Source organism: Zophobas morio, unplaced genomic scaffold (assembly GCF_036711695.1).
Source record: "Zophobas morio isolate AGI-343-1 ecotype UQ-CSIRO unplaced genomic scaffold, CSIRO_AGI_Zmor_V1 ptg000009l, whole genome shotgun sequence".
In the NCBI taxonomy this organism is placed as follows: domain Eukaryota; kingdom Metazoa; phylum Arthropoda; class Insecta; order Coleoptera; family Tenebrionidae; genus Zophobas; species Zophobas morio.
In genome coordinates, this window is record NW_026972114.1 from 11,534,874 (window position 1) to 11,553,671 (window position 18,798).

General features: G+C 31.9%; 1 protein-coding gene across 3 annotated transcripts in view; it reads right to left on the bottom strand.

Annotated features, from left to right (window-relative positions):
• Nucleotides 1-18,798, bottom strand: part of LOC135125918 (dopamine receptor 1) — a 194,595-nt gene that overhangs the window by 24,773 nt on the left and 151,024 nt on the right. For all 3 annotated transcript variants that reach the window (XM_064051692.1, XM_064051693.1, XM_064051694.1), the window contains one exon: nucleotides 13,962-14,194. In XM_064051692.1, coding sequence (XP_063907762.1) covers nucleotides 13,962-14,194 — 233 coding nt within the window. The remainder of the gene's footprint in view (nucleotides 1-13,961; nucleotides 14,195-18,798) is intronic.

Consider the following 18,798-nt stretch of genomic DNA (forward strand, 5'->3'; position numbering starts at 1 on the left):
TATAATTTCGGTTTTGATGAAGGGTTTGCAAAGACTGTGGTTATAAAAATTTGTCTCTCTTTTCGGTCAATTGCATCTTCACAGATGTTGATTGTTCTTGGTGTTTGGTTATTTTCTCGTCGTGAGGTTACTGATGGTGGTTTGTTGTGTTAGTGATGGTTTCTTTCAGATTGACTATTTTCTGATCGGTTGTAATTCGGTTGGCTTTTTCCTGTTTGTCTGAAATCTCATTGAATGTTTCCTGATTGTTTGTTATCTGATTGTCTATAATCTGATTTTCTGTAATGAAGAACCAGGTTTTCTGGAGTTTTGTGTATGCTTGACCTGTGTTCACTTGATGTGTTAGGTGGGTTTGTTCCTAAAATTGCTGGTATTGTGTCTGATGAATTACTTGCTGATAGGTTTGTTGGTGAACCAATTTTGTTGATAGTTCCGCATTGCGGGAACTTGATGATAATTTGGCTGTTGCGGAAATCTGTTTGAGATATTTCTTTGTTCCATATTTTGTTGATGAACACGTTGCATTTTAGGTTGAGGTCGCTACTGGAAATGTGTGCATCCGTGATTCGGATGTGAAGGAAGAGTGCTGAGTTGCATTTCTGTTTATGAAGTGCATGGGACTGTTGTTTGATTTTAATTTGCGTGTTTTGTTCTGAATTAAATAATTTGTCCGATTTTTTGTTATCTTCATTGAGTATTTGCGCTTGTGCTGCTTCCAGCGTTTGTGGATTTCTTGATCGAATTATTGAGCCGAGTGGTTCTCGTAAACCACTTAAAAATGATTTGAGTGTTTTATTCACAATTCTTATTATTACACTTGATTATTTATTATTGAATTATTTAATACTGATTATTCACAATTATCACTTATTTCTAGTTCACAATTATTCACTTAAATACCTAATTACAACTTGTCAGGAGAGCGCGATTATGACGGGTGAATAGTCTTTTTTACTTTTGATACTTTTTTACACGTATGTTATCTATTGTGAACATATAAACAGAATTATTACCCAGAAAATTAACAACGGAATGAGTTTCAGAATAATAAAATTTACTGCGAGTATGTAGGCATTAAAACGTTTTATGTGCTTTCGTACTACATTAACAGTCGTCTAGTACTCAGTAAATTTTTTTTATCACTATAACTTACACAATTAATCGTTTATACATTAAATATTACATGAACTGACATTTACAACAATTTGTTAAAATTGTAATAGTAGATTATTCAACGAGAGTTTAATGACGGCAATTACTCGTGAGGAGCGTCTAATGGTTCTGTGAGCATATGCTCATGGGGATGAAGTTTGCTTTTCGAGTCGTATGTATCCAAGAAATGAATAATAGTCATTAAACGTGAGTAGTTAGTTTTTTACGACGAGTTACAGGGGAATAGGTGTTATATTCATGTGTTACTTCGTATTAATTAAAAAAGCTTATTGAAAATATGCAATGACAGTTCCTCCTAGGCTATACTTTAGTGTGATTGCTAACACAATGGCAAATTTGCGGTTAATGACAATCTGTGAATGATGAATCATTAGTCACTGCCGTGTGCAACGAGTCGCATTATAACAAAAACATATTTAAAATTAAGTATAATTTATTCAGTATTCAACAGAGGTACAAAAAACATAAATTTATTATAGCTCGTGTCTTTCGCAGACTATTGCTGTGAGCCTTTATCATTATTCATTATATTCGTTGTATTTATGTTCTAATAAATAATAAAACTGTGTATGACACGACTCGTTACAGCAGTCAGAAAATAATAAACCTGTTCACTAATTGTACTGAGTTTTAGGTTAAAAATTGTGCAAAGCTTCGATCTGGTTATTATTCACATGTTTTCCAGTTGTCTGAATTTACTGAATTTCATTGTTGTTAAAAAATCGTAAACAGAGCACAAACTGAATATTAATGTAACATAACGTACCTGAACACATAAAGTAGATGTTTGTGTACAGAATGTTTTATTGATTACTTTCCGAGTGTCATCTAGGAAAGTATTGTAACTGAGTCCATTTGACGAATGGTTAAGTTCACATTTTCTCGATACTTTGTAATTCCTAGAAATAAAAAAGTTGGTCGTCTACACCTACTTTTAGCGTTATGCATGTTGGTTAAAAAAAATATACATATATTATACGACTGAATTTAGAAACTACAAAACTGATTATTTTGAAATTTTGCACACGTTTTGTAAATGTATCTGTTTATTTAAACATAGTTATTATACAAACATAGATATATTATACAAATTTTTATATTTACCTACATATAGTTAAAAAAAGCTAGCATTCCGGACATTACGGACGTTGTCTTGTTTTACGAAAATTTGGCTGATGGCTGCATTCCAAGTTTTTCCAGATGAAAAGCCATCCCCATCTGTCCAGTTTGAAAATTTTCATAGGATTCATAATCTACAATTTCGGCGTTAAATGGTTTGCGTTTGTTTATTAGCTTTCGCAATTGACGACCCTGTGTTCCTCTTAAATATTGGGTTTCCGGATTCCTCACCGTATACAAAATACACCATAGACATGGTTTTTTTTTCTTTATTTGTTTCAACATCGTGATAATGTCACTAAAAATTTTTTTTAGTCGATTTATTTGCGGTTTAATTATTTATCTTTCATCGGAAAAAACAAACGTTTTAAAAGAAAATTTTAGAATTTTACAAGACATTTTTGATATTTCGCAAGATGCTAGTACGACCAGTTTATGATGGCTCTTACTCACAAGGATGATCAGCCGTTACATGCGAGTATAACAATATGCTTTATCTACGTTTATTTATTAAATAACGTAAAAAATAACAATATGTCATTATTCTACAAATAGAAAAAAACAAAACAAAATTAATAAATGTACAAATTGTGTGCCAAGGCACATGTGTGGTGAGCAGTTTCCTCAGATCTATTATAAAAGTTAGGTTGGTTGAGCATTTGAGATTTAGCTATTGCATGCAAGATGTATCGAAGGATAATGGTGTGATTTTTTCAGCATCAGACTAATATTTTGCATGTACAGTAGTTTAATTGGGTTATCTTGTTCTTTAACTTCTCGGTGATATTTCACCGTTGAGGCTATCAGCTGACAGACTTTTTCGCACTTTTTTCTATCTTCAATACCGACGTGTAGGATATGCGAAGTTACTCTAAAAACTTCGATAAATCTTTAAAGTGTTTCTCATGCGAGTGCAAATGTCAAGCTAAATGTTTAAATGTTTAAATGCTGACTTAAAAGTTCTAAATAAACACTCTAATTTTCGTTATTTACCCGATGTTCTAAAAGATTCGGTGGATAAATGTATATCTGCCATTGCAAAACAAAATGAATCAACTGAATTCCACTCAAAAATTTTAAAGGAGATTAATTCTAATAATTCATCTGTTGTCAGTAAGACCCAAGTTCCAGTCCCTACATATGCAACTGTTATCAAAAAGACGTCATCTGTCATGCTCCAACCTAAATTATTAAAAAATTAAAACGCTAAAATACCGCTTGGAAATTTTATAAACAAACAAAATCATATCATTACTATGAAGTGTTTAAAATTTTGAGGAGTGAAATAAATCAAATTAAAATTGCATACGCTTCTTATTTACATGAGATAAATTTTAATTTAAAATCGAATCCTGACAAATTCTGGTAATTTCTTAGATCTAGAAAAGATTCACACTCTATTTCAGTCAATAGGACATATAATGGTACTAACTTGCAATTTTACAAGGATTTTTGAAAATGTAATTAACCCCAGCTTTTTAGGTCATATGTACATATTTCACAAATGATTGGAGTTAATCAGCACGGTTTTGTTAAAGGAAGGTCTACCCAAACTAACCTAATTTCCATTACGCAGTTTTTAATTTTTATCCGAGGCTTTAGATAATACTAGTCAGGTGGATATCATGTACGCAGATTTTTCTGAAGCGTTTGATAAAATTGACCATCGTCTACTGGTAAAGAAATTATAGCTTTTCGGTTTCTCGGATTCCTTAATATTATTAATGAAGCCGTATTTACATAATCGTTCTCTTTTTGTTATTGTTAATGGTTTCAAATCAAAGTTCATTATTCAGCAGTCTGTTGTACCTCAGGGCTCAGTTTTGGGGCCGCTATTGTTTGGTATGTTTATCAATGACATTACTGACGTGATTGATGCTCATTTTCTTTTATTTGCCGATGATCTATTGTGTTATTGAATGCTAAGATGACTGTCTACGTTTGCAACAAAGCATTGATAAAGCCTTTCAATGGTGTTTAGAAAATCATTTGTTACTGAATAAAGATAAATGTTATCTAATGACATTCACTGGAAAAATTAGGGATATAAAATTTAATTATAACATTGATAATATCATCCTTAAAAGACCTGACGTTGTACGTGATCTTGGGGTTAGATTTGATCCTAAACTTTCATTCGGCTCGCACATTGAATCTACTCTATATAAACCGTTAAACTATTGTACATAACTTTTGTTAGATTCCGACTTGAATACGCTTTTGTTGTGTGGTCACCACACTATAATATTCATATAGCCACTCTTGAAAAAATCCAACGTCGATTACAAAACTCATTAGTATTTTTTGTAAAAAAAAAAATCAAAATTGTATAAAATTTTACAAAAAATTTTGAAATTGCAAAACCAAATGGTTTGAAATATTTTAAGTATATCGGAAAAATGGTAAATCGTTAATCAAAATCTATCTTTACACGACCCACCGAAAAATTGCAAAAATTGATGACGTCATCTCAAAATTTTGCCAAATAAATCTTATCAAAAATGTATGATGAGTTTATATTTGTGATTTATCAGTCAATTCCTAATTTTTTGTAACTGGTTATACAAGGTAACTCAAAAACTTAATGAATGAGTCAATTTATTTTATTGATCAAATCCTAAACTGCAAAATCGGATGCTTTGAAATCTTGCAGACGTTTTAAAGTGATGGTAAGCATCGTAAATTTGCAATAAAAATATATCTACTTGTCTCCTGCAAAAAATTGATGACATCATCTCAAAATTTTGCTGAATAAAAAAAAAATGGCCTCTTGTTGATTTTGTTTATTATATTTTTATATTGTTGAATTCGTTTTGTGCTTTAGACACATAATACGAAGATTTATAATATCCAAACCAGTCCAGTGCGAGCGCGCTTGCTTTACAAATGAGAGGTCCTGGGATTGAATCCAGCGGGTGGTAGCTTGTTCTTATTGATCAAATCAATAAAAGTCTGAGGATATTTATAACAAAGTTGTGTTGAGGATTTATTTTAACTTACAGGGGTTATCATAAAAAACAATAAAACAATTCGCAAACTTAAATTCGATAATTTTTTGAAGAAGCTGCATTTGTTCGACTGTACTTTAGAGGCGAGGGAAGCTCTGTCTGAATAAACTTAGACCGATGTTTTTAGATGTTTTGTTTCTTTTGGGCTGAAGATTTTTGGTTTTTATTTTCGATATTCATCGGATTCATATTTAAGGAAGGCCCGCAATTTTTAATATTTATCGATCTCTACATTATTATTCATATTTAATATATTACTTCTCAGCTTGGAATAAAAAGTGCAAAGGGTCTAGAAAATATTTTTTAACTAATTCTTCAAAATACTGTGGGTAAGAAAAATGTTGCCTGATTGATTCTTTGTTCATTTTTCCAATCCATAAACAGTTTGTTTATAAGTTACAGTTAGTACTTTTTCCTGGATTTCTCCGGCAAGAGATTTGAACTTTCGAATTTTACCGCCTTTGTAATATTTGGAGGCGTATTTTTTAATTCGTCACACGTCATATATTTTCTTGTTTCAAAAGCACAAAAAACATTAATTTGAAATAATTTTTGGTTGTCAAAATAAAATGTGATTTGTTTTCATGGGACGCTAGGATGAAATGGTGAAACATCGGGTTTTGGTCATAACCAGGGACCGTACTCTTGCGGGTAATGTGGCAAACCGCCAGTGCAAACCTCGGGTCGGAGCGATTAAACTTCAGGTGGTTAGCTGTACGGCACAAAAAAGAGTTAGTTTTCCTACAAATTTATGCATATGCAGCTTACACGTTAGATTTAAACGTAAAACACAAAGATCATCGCAGTACAAACTCGGTTTTATGGAGCATAATTTTCAGAGAACTATAATTGTTAACATACATGGCGGTAATTCAGCAGTAGTTACTTAAACTCCAGCCTCATTAAATACAACGAGGACAGGAGACTATGGGCTACTCACGACTGCAGTCTGGTCATAACACTCATAACTCAATGGTTTTCAGCTAATCAAAGCTAGCGATGAATTTCATAACTGCAAAGATGTCAGTTAGAACTATTATAATTTATTATAAATGTTAAAAGGAGTAATTAAACGGTTGTAAATAAAATTTTAGGCTGAAAGGGGCTTACATGTTTGTTTGAGCTTTGTCGTTATGTGTAAAAGCGTGTCATTACTGTCGTCCAGCACACTTGTTACAATTGTGTGACACTGTTTTTTGGACACTTTTGCGATAGTAGTTGCGATAGAACATTCGACATGAACGATACTTTGGAACAAAGTTCATTCTCCACAATTTTTTAATCTCATGCTCCTTTCTTTGGAAATATGGTGCACTTGCCTTAACGTTCGCAAGATATGAGAAACGATGCGCTTCCAGCGAACTGGTAAACACAAGGAACGAAGACTTCGAAATAATCAGAATATCAGCAACGGTGTCCCACTTTCAATAAAACCTCATAAAATATTGAACGCATCTACGGTCGTAAGTCGAACGCAATATGAAACTTGCTATTCACTACGTCTCATCGTAGTACGTCTTCTCCCACGCAATTAAAATTTTAAGAGAAAATATTAACAATCTGACGGAAACATGCAAAATTCATTCGATAAAAGCGAGAGTAGGGTTTTGGGGCGATTACTCCTACAAATTTCCGCCGAACTCGCTATATCCAATATTAACCAGACCGTATCTCTTAAAAACATAACTTACCGGCGTTGCTCCTACACAGTTAAAAAAATAAATCGAAGACCGTCAAAATCACGTCCGCCGTAATCTTGTCCGCATAAAGAATAAAAAGTGTATCCTGCGTCGAATCTCGGTCTACAATCATGTGCCTTAAACCATCTCGTAAATTAAACGCTGGATGAAAGAACCCAACAAAAGCGTCGAAACAGTTCATAAAACTTGTAAGGCTTTCAATACAGCGAAGCGCATCTAATAAAACCCACTATCTAAATTATCTCTGGAAGTGCACTTTCCAAATTTTGTTGTTTTGGTGGTCTTCGCTGCAGGACTGCGATTGATGTCGTAGCAGGGCCGGATTTGCTTATTTTAAACACAAAGTGCTTTTAAATTAATTGGTTTTGTTCAAGAGGTTATATTTTTATTTGTAGCAAGGTTTTGATAGTAAGTGCTTGTTTTTTTTCAGTCTTTTTTTCATCGTAACCGGATACATGTCCTCGAAACTGCTACAATACAGTTTGATTGCTTTAGTTCATTGTGTCACAAAATCACCAGATGTATACTTTGTAGGATTTTAATGGCTCCGTTGTTCTGGCTCTTTTATTGTTGAGTTAATACACTATCAGGTTTTTTTTTACTCTAATTGATGGTAAAATATAAGACAAGGGAAGTATCTTATTAATAAATAATAAAGTGCAAAGCATTTATTAAGTAGTTGGCAAGAAATGAAACGAATTAAATGCCAATTTATTTGTTGGCTAACTAACGAAGTTGTTGAATGGACGCTTTTAACCGGAAATTTGTTTTACATTTATGCACCACTATACTTCAAATCAGATTACTCTCTGTTACGTGTAAATTAACACGGTCGTGCATTTTCGTTTATTTTTGTACCTGTGGTTGATTTCCCCATGCATTTTAAATTACATGGAATAAATGCACAATAATCTAACCTTTCTGTGCAAAAACCACGCAGATTATTGGGTCTTTTCAATCAACACGTGTAATCATTAGAGATAAAAACTAAAATAATCCGACTTTTTATTGTAAAAAAAAAGTTAACTGAAATGACCCAAAACTTTTATTAAATTAGCACATGTTCAAACACGAGGAACCATATTGCTCAAAGTTGGGTGAAAATGTTATTTTAAACGTTTTCTCTCTCTTTCTTTCTCTGTCTCTTAAAAGTAGCGTTTAATTTCTTCCTCATACCGGCACGTGTACTTTTTTATCATTTCGTCGCAGCAGATAATTAAATTTTGTTGTAATGTCGCTTTCGTATAGGCTGAGTACAATAATGCATTGTAAAAACAGCAAGCAGTGAACAATGTTCTTTCCACATTGGGTGAATTTTCGTTTTAATTAAATTCGCTTCGCATTTATTATTTCATTAATAAATGAAAGTGTAGGATTTGACAGGGCGTCTTGTTTTTTATGTTTTTTTGCATCGAATTAGTTGATTGGCATTTAGTGTTTTGACAAAGTTCGAACTTTGCTTGTGTTAATTAGTGGATTGTTTTCAGAACTGTCATTAATTCGTTTTATTTATTTTTAAAAATTATTTGTTATCATTGGTAGAGGTTTAGTAGAGATTTATGATTTATGAAATAATATATTCTTTTACTCGTGGATTAGGAATCCTGCATGAATTTTATCAGAATTACGTTACAAAAATTTTTCTGCAACATTTTCCACGTATTTTAAGTAGCCAATATATCTTGCCCCATCACCGCTTCAAAGAGTATAGAAATTGTTGAGAAATCATTACCGATTGTTTTTTTTTTACGGTGACTTGTAATATTTACATATTTTTACTTATAAGGCTTATCAAAAAATAAATAAAATTTTGTAGATGGAAATTTTAATATTTTTTGAAAAAACTGAACTTGTTCGAATGTATTTAAGAGATGAAAAAAGTTGTATCTAAGTAACTTAAATAACCTTAGACCAATTGTGTTTAATAAAAATTGTTCTAAATTTATTCAGAAATAACTCTTCTCAGTCCTTAAGTTAGTCTGTGTGTTCAATTTCTTTTTTTTTGTGTATTTTTGGAAAATTGGATAAACCATTTTAAATTTTTTAATCAATAAAATTAATGTAATTAGACATTTCGAAACCTAATTTTCAACAAATATTTATTTAAAAAAAAAATGAGAAGCTAATTTGACAGAACTTTTCTCGTTCCAAAGTACAGTCGAACAGCTTCGAAAAATTATAAACTTTAACTTTGAGAATTTTATTTCTTTTAATAACGATTCCTAAGAGCTAAAATTAATATATGTGTGTATTGTTAAAGTACAGATAAAGAAGCACCATGTGCATGTGTTTCTAGTGAGTTTAGTGATGAAGTGATGACGCAATCAACATTTTAGCAGAAACACGTAAAGTACGTTTTAAAGTCCACCAAAGTAGAAATTTCTCCCATTAACATAAGTGACAACGTTGATATGAATTTTTAGAGGAAAACCAAAACAAAGTTAGTTTATTTGTTTTGCGACATCTGTAAACATGGTCCCTTCTGGCTCTCTTTCATTAAACTTTGTGGTTGGAAGATTTTTATTAACCCACGTCTTAAATAATAATAATAATAATAATAATAATAATAATAATAATAATAAAGTATATTTGCCCAGCGAGCACAAGGCTCTTTAAAGGACCCGTAGAACAACAATACATTACAGTCTTATAACACAATCATTTACTTAAAAACTATGTCGGTGCAAGAATATCGGAATTGAGACAACGAACCAGAAAATAAGTCCAAAGCCTGCCTATACTTATTGTACACGTGAGACATATCGAAAACAGGAGAATGATTATGCTGGTTACTTTTGGCAATAGTTGTGGAAAAAAATATAGGGTTACGGGCATTAGTACGAGGTACGTGCACATTAAATTGACTTAACAAATTACTGCTAACAATCAAACCATTCCATAATTTATAAAGAAACATAAGTGACAGATATTCACGTCTTGATCTTAATTCTAATACTTTACAATCTTCCAGTAATTTAGGATGTGGATATTTGCGTTCTGGATAGTGCCCTTGTTGCTTGTTATACAGATATTTGCAAAACTTACGCTGAATGCTTTCTAAGAGCTTAATGTGCACCTTATAGTAAGGACACCAGACAATCGTGCAGTATTCAAGTATTGATCTTACATATGTATTATATAACAACATCAAACATTCAGTATTTTTGAATTCCCTGGTGTTTCTTATTATAAAACCTAACATACTTAATGCCTTTGAGTATATATATGCATAATGTGGTATAAAATTTAAGGATGGATCCATTACTACTCCTAGATCTTTAAAGATTGTACATCTCTTTAGAACCTGATTATGAATTTTATAATCGTATAAAATAGGATTTAATGTTCTAAAGAATGACATAACGCAACATTTGGTATCGTTCAAGAGCAACTTATTATTAAGACACCATAATTCTAATGTTTGAATGTCGTTTTGTAACATTACACAGTCCGTTACATCTTTAATAATTCTCACTATTTTCAGGTCGTCGGCGTACATAAATAGATAACAATCCTTATTAAAATGCGCAACAACATCATTCATAAAAATTAGAAATAAAAGCGGCCCTAGATTTGAACCTTGACAAACACCAGAGGAACATTCATAAACATAAGATCTATAGCCCTGATACTCAACAAACTGCTTTTGACCAATTAAAATTGATTTAAATAGTGAGACTAAACTATCACACATACCAACTAATCGTAACTTTTCTAACATAAGTTTATGGTTTACAGTGTCAAAGGCTTTTGAAAGATCCGTGTATATTACATCAATTTGTTTCTTTAAATTCAATGCATTGGAGACCAACTGTGTAAATTCAGCTAAATTAGTACAGGTGGATCTGCCTTTCATAAAGCCATGCTGAGAATTTGATATGACAGGCATAATGTGACTATAAACATTGTTAGACAATATAATTTGAAATAGCTTGGCAAAATTAGGGATAATCGCAACCGGCCGGTAATTTTTTATGTCTGATTTAGATCCCGACTTATGTATCGCGCACACTCTTGCAATTTTCCAGCATTCGGGGAATGTACATGTCTGCATTATTAAATTAAACAAATAGCATAGTGGAGTGCTAAGACACGAAATACAATCCCTCACAAAAAACCCGGGTATGTGATCAATGCCCATTGTATAGTTGGCTTTTATCTTGCGTGCTGCCTTCAAAATATCATTGACGTCAATTGAAAAATTGTGTAAAACAGGTACGTTGGTCGTCGTATCACAGATAGAATCACAGATTTGATATTGCAGGTTATCACAGATTTTATTATCACAGTCCACCTTATCACAGACAGCTTCCTCAGTATCAAACTTTGGGTTGGTTGTATCGTCCTTCCTGAAGACACTACTAAAATGTGAAGCAAAACCATTGACAATTGCAAGTGGGTCTTTTAATTTTTCCCCGTTGTTGCCGTTTTCCATTGTACCCGGGATTCTAGATGTTCCTTTTTTAGTGTTTATGTACGACCACAACTGTGACGGATCTGATTTAACTTTATTTTCAGCCAACTTCACGAAATTATCAAAACAAGTCCTAATTTCCCTTTTGATATTTAAAGTTAATTCACGTCTTGATACGAGAACCCTTTTCTTTTTGCGAGGCATGTTTAAATTTTGAATGATCTTGGCGCTTGTGTAGAATTCTGTTTTGACTTGACATAGGTGTCATCAAGAGTGCCGCTGTCACTTTATGTTTCTAATACAAAGCAATAAGTTGTGGACTTTTAATAAAAAAACGCACAGGAACAGGAGTCCTATTTTTTTATACTTTAGGGGTTACAAAACGTCGAGAAAACATGAAAGTAGGATTCACCGGATGGACTCTATTACAATACTTCCCTAGCTTACACATTGAAGGTAAAAATATAGAAATATTTGGCGAACATTTTATGTTTTCTTACCGTTTCGGTGTGCAGAATACGAAAATGCAGGATTGCTATTCCTGTCTGTTTACCGCCTCTCCAAAACTATTGAGCCGATTGTTAATTTTGGGGTGTATTTTGTGATTTTTGCAACATTTTATTAAGTACGATCTACTCGCAAAATCCATTTCGTTTATTTGTGTTTAAATTATCTACCCATGTTTTTATATTAAGATATGCTAGAAATTCCAAAAAGGAACTTCTTGAAAACTAAAATTACCGTAGAACATTGACGTGATTTACTGATTACAAAACATGAAGTAAATTTTATTTTTTTTTTCTTACGTTATTTACAGGTATATTCTGAAATACTAGTCGTTGCTTTAGACATCGTAGACTAATCGTATTTAAAAAAAAAATGGTCGAAGGTTATTTCGACAAAACTTCCCTCGCTTTTGAAGTACAGTCTAACAAATTCCACTTCTTTGAAAAATTATGACATTCCAATCCGCACATGTGTGGACTATATGAAATATATTTGAAATAAAAAACCAATGGGAAAACATGTTTTTTCAATGTTTCACTATATGTGTAACTTCAACTGTTTATATTTATACTTCGAAAAATTGCAATATTAGCACGTTCTGATAACAAGCATCTAAGTTAAAATAAAATGAAATTTGATTGACTTTGTCTCCTCAAAACAAGACGATTTCATGAATTAAGTTACAATGGCGCAAAATGCGCTGAATATAATTTTGGGCGAGTTGATATTTGATAATTATTATTATTTTATTATTACTTCATTTAGGCGGGCGCGGCATTACTGTATTCTTATATTTTCGATTACAAAATACTTTAGTTTAAAATTCCTTATGATGTCCAAGTTCTTTTTTGCCTTGTAAAAACAGTAAAGCTAAGAATTTTCGTTTCAACGGTAAATTGAATGCGATTGGCATTCCAATTTATAGGAAGTAAAAATAAACTCACTTTGAATTTACGATCGTAGCACACATTATCGATTCTCTCATGTCCAGTGCACGTAGTAAAAATATGTACAATTTACCGACTAATGTCAACTGTTTGTTCAGACTCAATGAATGGCGTTATATAAATCTAGGTACATTACAGTGCAGCGAAATTTATAATGTTCATCCTCATCAGGCAGTGTTGATTTATATAGTTAACGAATTATACACAGCTTCAAATGCAACACTTCACTTTTAACGAATGTTTCTAAGTGCATATGTCTTATAGTAAGGTTTTGAATTAAAATTGTGTGCTTTATGTCGTCCTTTGCTCCATCAGTACATGTTTCTGTATTTTTGTTTAATTTACTGCAAGTTATATTAATTATAAGAAGCTTTATATAGTTTTCGTGTCGTAGTTCGGTAACAGGTTTATGATTTGAAGACTAGTATCAAGAAACCTCGCCAAACATTACTGATTAATGAAGCATATTTTTTATCAAATTCATTACAATTTTATTTTCTTTTTGACTTAAATATTGAAATGTCTCGTTTATGACATTCTTTCATAACACCTTGAGTCAGTTATATGGTAATTTTAATTAACTTTAATTAAATTTAATAAATAAAAAAAAAGATGTTGAAAATACAAAACGTTTTTCTAGGGTATAAGGGTGATATGAGATTATAATTAACATTTAAATAAATAAACCTTTTCCAAACCTCTTTTTATAGCAGAATTTACTTACCCTTTTTTTGAAGATAATGAAAATAATTTAGTTACAGTAATACATATTTTAAAATCTGTAAAACGAATATTTTTTACTTTAAACTCTCCAGCGAATTTGTAAATATAAAACGCGAATGGGAAAATTATTCCATTTGGTCTGTTCAATTTACATTAGCATTAAGCTTTGTTTGAATACTGCGCTAAAAAAGCAAACCCATTGCTAGCAATAACATAATTCAAAAGAAATGAGCAAAAATTGATTTGATTTGAACTGAAAATCTGATCAGCGATCAAAATAAAGGGAATAAAATCTCGTATAACCGAGAGTGTGTTTAATTTATCGACGCAAGCTATGCCTTAAATTTCTGACTACGGCCCTGCTTCTTACCAATCATGACAATACAAGGAACGTAGAAAGAGATGCAGCTCGAGACGACCGCATAGGTTGGAGTGAGATCCAGAGCGCAAGTCGGATAGTTCTGGCCCCCGGCATTGTAGACAAGAGGTTGTGGGGGCCGGTGCAACCCCAGCGAAATGGGAACGAACGATATAAGCGCCGCCAGAAGCCATATTGTTGCTATTGTTCCTAAAGCCACTCGTCTTGTCACCCACCTTCCATATCTGAAATCATACATCGAACATGTATAAGCGAGACCTTTCTTGTATTTTTATTAGAGGGGTTATTCTCGAACACACAACGGAAATTATTAATTAAAGGGCGATTGTTCAATTAATTAGCATGCGGGTTATTGCTGGAGGAAGGAATGGGTCAACAATTAAGGGGGTGGTGGGTGAGATGTGCCGTTGTCACGAGATTGGCGAATTTGATTCTTCGAAGTTGTTTGGAGCAATTTGGTGGATGCGCCGGGCGAGTGTGCGAATTTGAATTAAAATTTCGTTTGGCGTTCTTTTATTAATGTGTTTGAATGAGGGTTTTTTTTATGAGCTGCTTGTTTAAAAACAATATATATTACCTATTAAACTTTTTAAAACTATTTAAATTCACAACTGCTTAAAGTTTTTAAATGCTGACAAGAAATTTGTAGCACAATATCAGTTTGGGTTTGTGTTTAATGACACAAAAATAGTGTTTCTCCAAAAATGTAATGCATGCTATTTTTTTATATAAATATATTTTTTGGAGACTACTGAGTATGTTAACGTAAAAACAGAACTACCTAAAAAGTAAATATATGCTGAGTTGTTTAAAAAAATATTTATAAAATGTTTTTTCATCGACCACTTATTAATGTGAATATTAATGATTTTTTTTTCCGAAAAAAGGATGCGTTAATGGACGTCATTAACGATCTCTTTTTCATTAACGCACTCTTTTTTAGTTCGTCATTTTCACGGTTTTAAAACGTTGTGATCTGTCATGATGTTAGACAACCAGATATACTCATTTATTTTTCTTTTAATTTTATTCATTTTACAAGAAAGTTTTACAATTAATGAAATATTGTTATAACATAATTAGAATTATTTTTGGATATTCATCACAAAACTATTAAAACTACAATTGTTAAAGGTTACGAAAGGAACAGATAAATTCTTTGTGTTGCTAACGTCAGGATTTATGTTGATTTGAACGTTTTCGGAGGTGTTCGAAATTATGTTATTTATCCAGTTGATCGAGTTATTTATTTCTGTTTGTGCTGGCGAATTAGAAGGAAAATTAGCAGTGGCTGAGCAAAACAATTGTGTAGAGGTCTCCGGGGTGGTGGAAGAAGTTGCTGTCTCGTTACAAAACAATTGCTTGGCAATATTAACTTTATTTTGAAGTGAGTCTTCTATGTATGACTCTGCAACCCTTGTTGATTTCCACCCACCGTGCCTCTTTATTGCCGCAAAATCAGCCCCTGAGTCAGATAAGATTGTGGCTGATGATCTACGGAAACAATGTCCCGTATAGAGTTTTGGCTGATCTAATTTTAAAAATTGTGCAACTGTACATGGAATTTTAGAAAATGTGTTGATACCAACAAGGTTTGTAGTGCATTTATTGTGTCTGTAGTGTACAAAGAATCGTGTATGTTTTGTATGGTTGGATCTCAGTGTTATATACCGTCTGATTAATTTTAAAAATATACTTTGGTCATCATCTACAATGGTAAAAACTCTTTTTTCTTTTGTTTTTGTTCTGGAGCCAGGGATAGTAACTAAAAATTTTGATTTCAAATCTTCAACATTGTTGGTTTGCAATTCTAGAAGTTCATGCTTTCTTAAAGCTCCAGCGATGCCGAAAATGAGTGCTACCTATAAAAGTTGTTAGCTTGTACAAATTCAAGTACTTGGTCTTAATTTACCTTGGCCATTAAAAATACATCATTTGGAGCTTCAATAATAAATTGTTGTACTTGCCCTTTCTCCAATATTTTTTATTTTTTTGGAACATGTCCTTCACTTTGTCTTTTAATGTACATTATCAATTTATGATAATTGCCAATTATCAATTTATGATAATTGCCAATGTCAATATTTTTTTTAGACGTAGAGTAGACTTCAACATTGAAAATTTTGGCCAGAGGCTCGCAATTAATCCTTTTTGTACGATCTCGGCAAAATACGCCAGCAAGACGGGCTCAATGTAATCGTTTACGTGTTTCTTAGTAGACCAATCGCAGAATTCAGAGTATGTTCTTTCGTAGAGATCTTTACTTTTAGCCGGTAATAAACTTCCACACGCATCGTTCGCACTTACTATTACTGCAGCCGGAAGATCACTATTTTCTAGTTCCATTTCTCAATTTACAATTTACAACCGCAATGGCAAACGCTTTTTACACAATGAATGTCAACGTTTGTGATTCGCTTGTCATTTTTTTTTCCAATGATAACTATGTTAACTGTTCAAAATTAAAACACACAAGAATGGGCAAGTTTGTGGAACTATGTTAACTGTTCAAAATTAAAACACACAAGTATGGGCAAGTTTGTGGTCAACGAAAAAATGTTGTAATAAACTCGTTTGTTAATGGGCGATTAATAATCTCCACTTTTAAAGGCACTCACTCGCTACGCTCGTTCGTGCTTTAAACAGTGTCGATTATTAATGGCCTTCATTAACAAACTAGTTTATTAAATAACTATTACTTGCTTGCCCCAACAACAATGATATGACAACTTTTGCAATAATCAGTGTTATTTAATTTTTATAAAATAACGTACTCCTCTGCTTGTAGTTTATGAATCCGTATTGAGTTTTTATTCTAGTCTTCCAGATTTTTGGAAGGAAAATTAAAATTTTATAATAACATTTTGCAATTTGGCATTGAAACTGCAAAGCCAAAAGCTCTGAAATCTTGCAAATGTTTTAAGGTTATCCGTAAGTAGAAGAATAAAAACTCACTAGAAACATAAGCACCATGTGCTTTTTCATTACCTGTATTTCAACAATCCACACGTATTAATTTTAGCTCATAAAAGTCATCATAAAATAAATAAAATTCTCAAAATTAAATTTTACAAATTTTCGACTGTACTTTAGGGACTTAGGGACGAAGGAAGTTCTACCGAAATAACTTTGGACTATTTTTTTTAATGTTTCTTTGCTATATAATTTGTGAACCAACTGTGGATTCTTTAACAATCTGTTTAAATCCTACAAGTAATTAAAAATTAACAAATTTTGAACCACTGTAATTTGCATGCCACTTTAGAATATCATTTTTCTAGAAAAACGTCGAAGGAGAGCGGAGGAAAAAAGTTTTCGTTGTACCGTTAGCGGCATCCATCATTTTGTTATGTAATTTCTTCGTGGTATAACTATGAGTGTTTTTTGTCCTTTGTTAATTTTTTTTTTCAGAACTACAGAGTTTTCCATGATATAAATAATTTGCTACTGGTCTAACTTTAGGTGACAGATTGTAATAACCTGATAACCTAATATGTACTTTTCACAGCACTTCTGTTCGACTTTTTATTATTATTATTGACAATATTAATGTCCATCGATAAGAATTTTTAAATTTACTAATTTAAAGTTTTTAAGATTGATTTAGACACATCGTCTGAATTCAATTCCCAGTTACTTTATCGATTTCTAAATTCCTCAGTATTAAATCAAGTGAATACCTGTGCGACTTTAATAATGTTACTCGAAATTTCTTTATTAACAATCAAGGATCCATGAATTTTCAGCAAATTTTCTAAAATATTTTTTGGAAGAACACAGTTTGAAAAATTTGTACTTTTTTTTATTTCTTAAGTTTACATCAAATTTTTCATGTCAGCATTTCTTAATTTCACAATGTAGTCTATAAATCCACAGACCCTCCAGCCATTATCCCCACCCATTTCTATGACTTTTTAAATTTAAATCTACTTAAGCAGGGAACTGTTCTACTTATGGTTCTTATTATCTATTTACGTTTCAATCGCAGTCATTTATTTGATTTGATGTAATCCTTGAATAAGTAATAGTAATATTTAAGATTTTTTTTATGAGCCTAAAGATATTCAAAGGAAACTTGCATTTGTAACTGTACGAGTTAGCTTAGGAAATTTGCGTTCACAGTTCAAATTTATAGCAACAAGTTTTATAACTCAAACTTAGTGTGCACCGCGTCCTGAATCACTGCGAACTAGGTTTATGACAACAAATTCGTTCCCAGTGGTTAGCAGTGTCAAGTCACGAACGAAAGGCTTATATTCTCACTGTAATAAGCGCTGTTGGGATTAATTTTAAGACATGTTGTTGACTCATTCAAGTTAGTAATTAATGCAGAAACGTTTATTACAAAAACGTGTTTGTGACCTAACCAAAGTAACGAATTTTAGCTATTTTCAAATTTCATAAAGTTGGAGGTAGAATTTTCAAATGTAATGTAATGGATTTATGTCTAACGGTTTTTAGGTACCTAAATATATATGTATATAATTTATGAAAAATGGCAAAATGAATTAACATGAAGGAAAAAACTCGTTAGTAGTTTGGAAATTTTTCAGTGATGATGAAAATTACATTTTTCGTTATTTTCAAATATTAGGAATGTTTGATAATTTTGGAATCATTTCAAAACCAAAAGATAGAACAAATAATTTTTAAACTGCACAAGATCACAAACAGAAAAATTAATCAATTTTTCATTTCTTTTGTTTCTGCAGTTTTTCGACTTGCAATTTTTTCGAGTTTTCAAGTTTAAATTTTTTAGTTTTTCAATTTTCCGGTTGTTGAATTTTTCAATTTGTAGGTTTTGCAATTTTTCGATTTGAATTCCTGG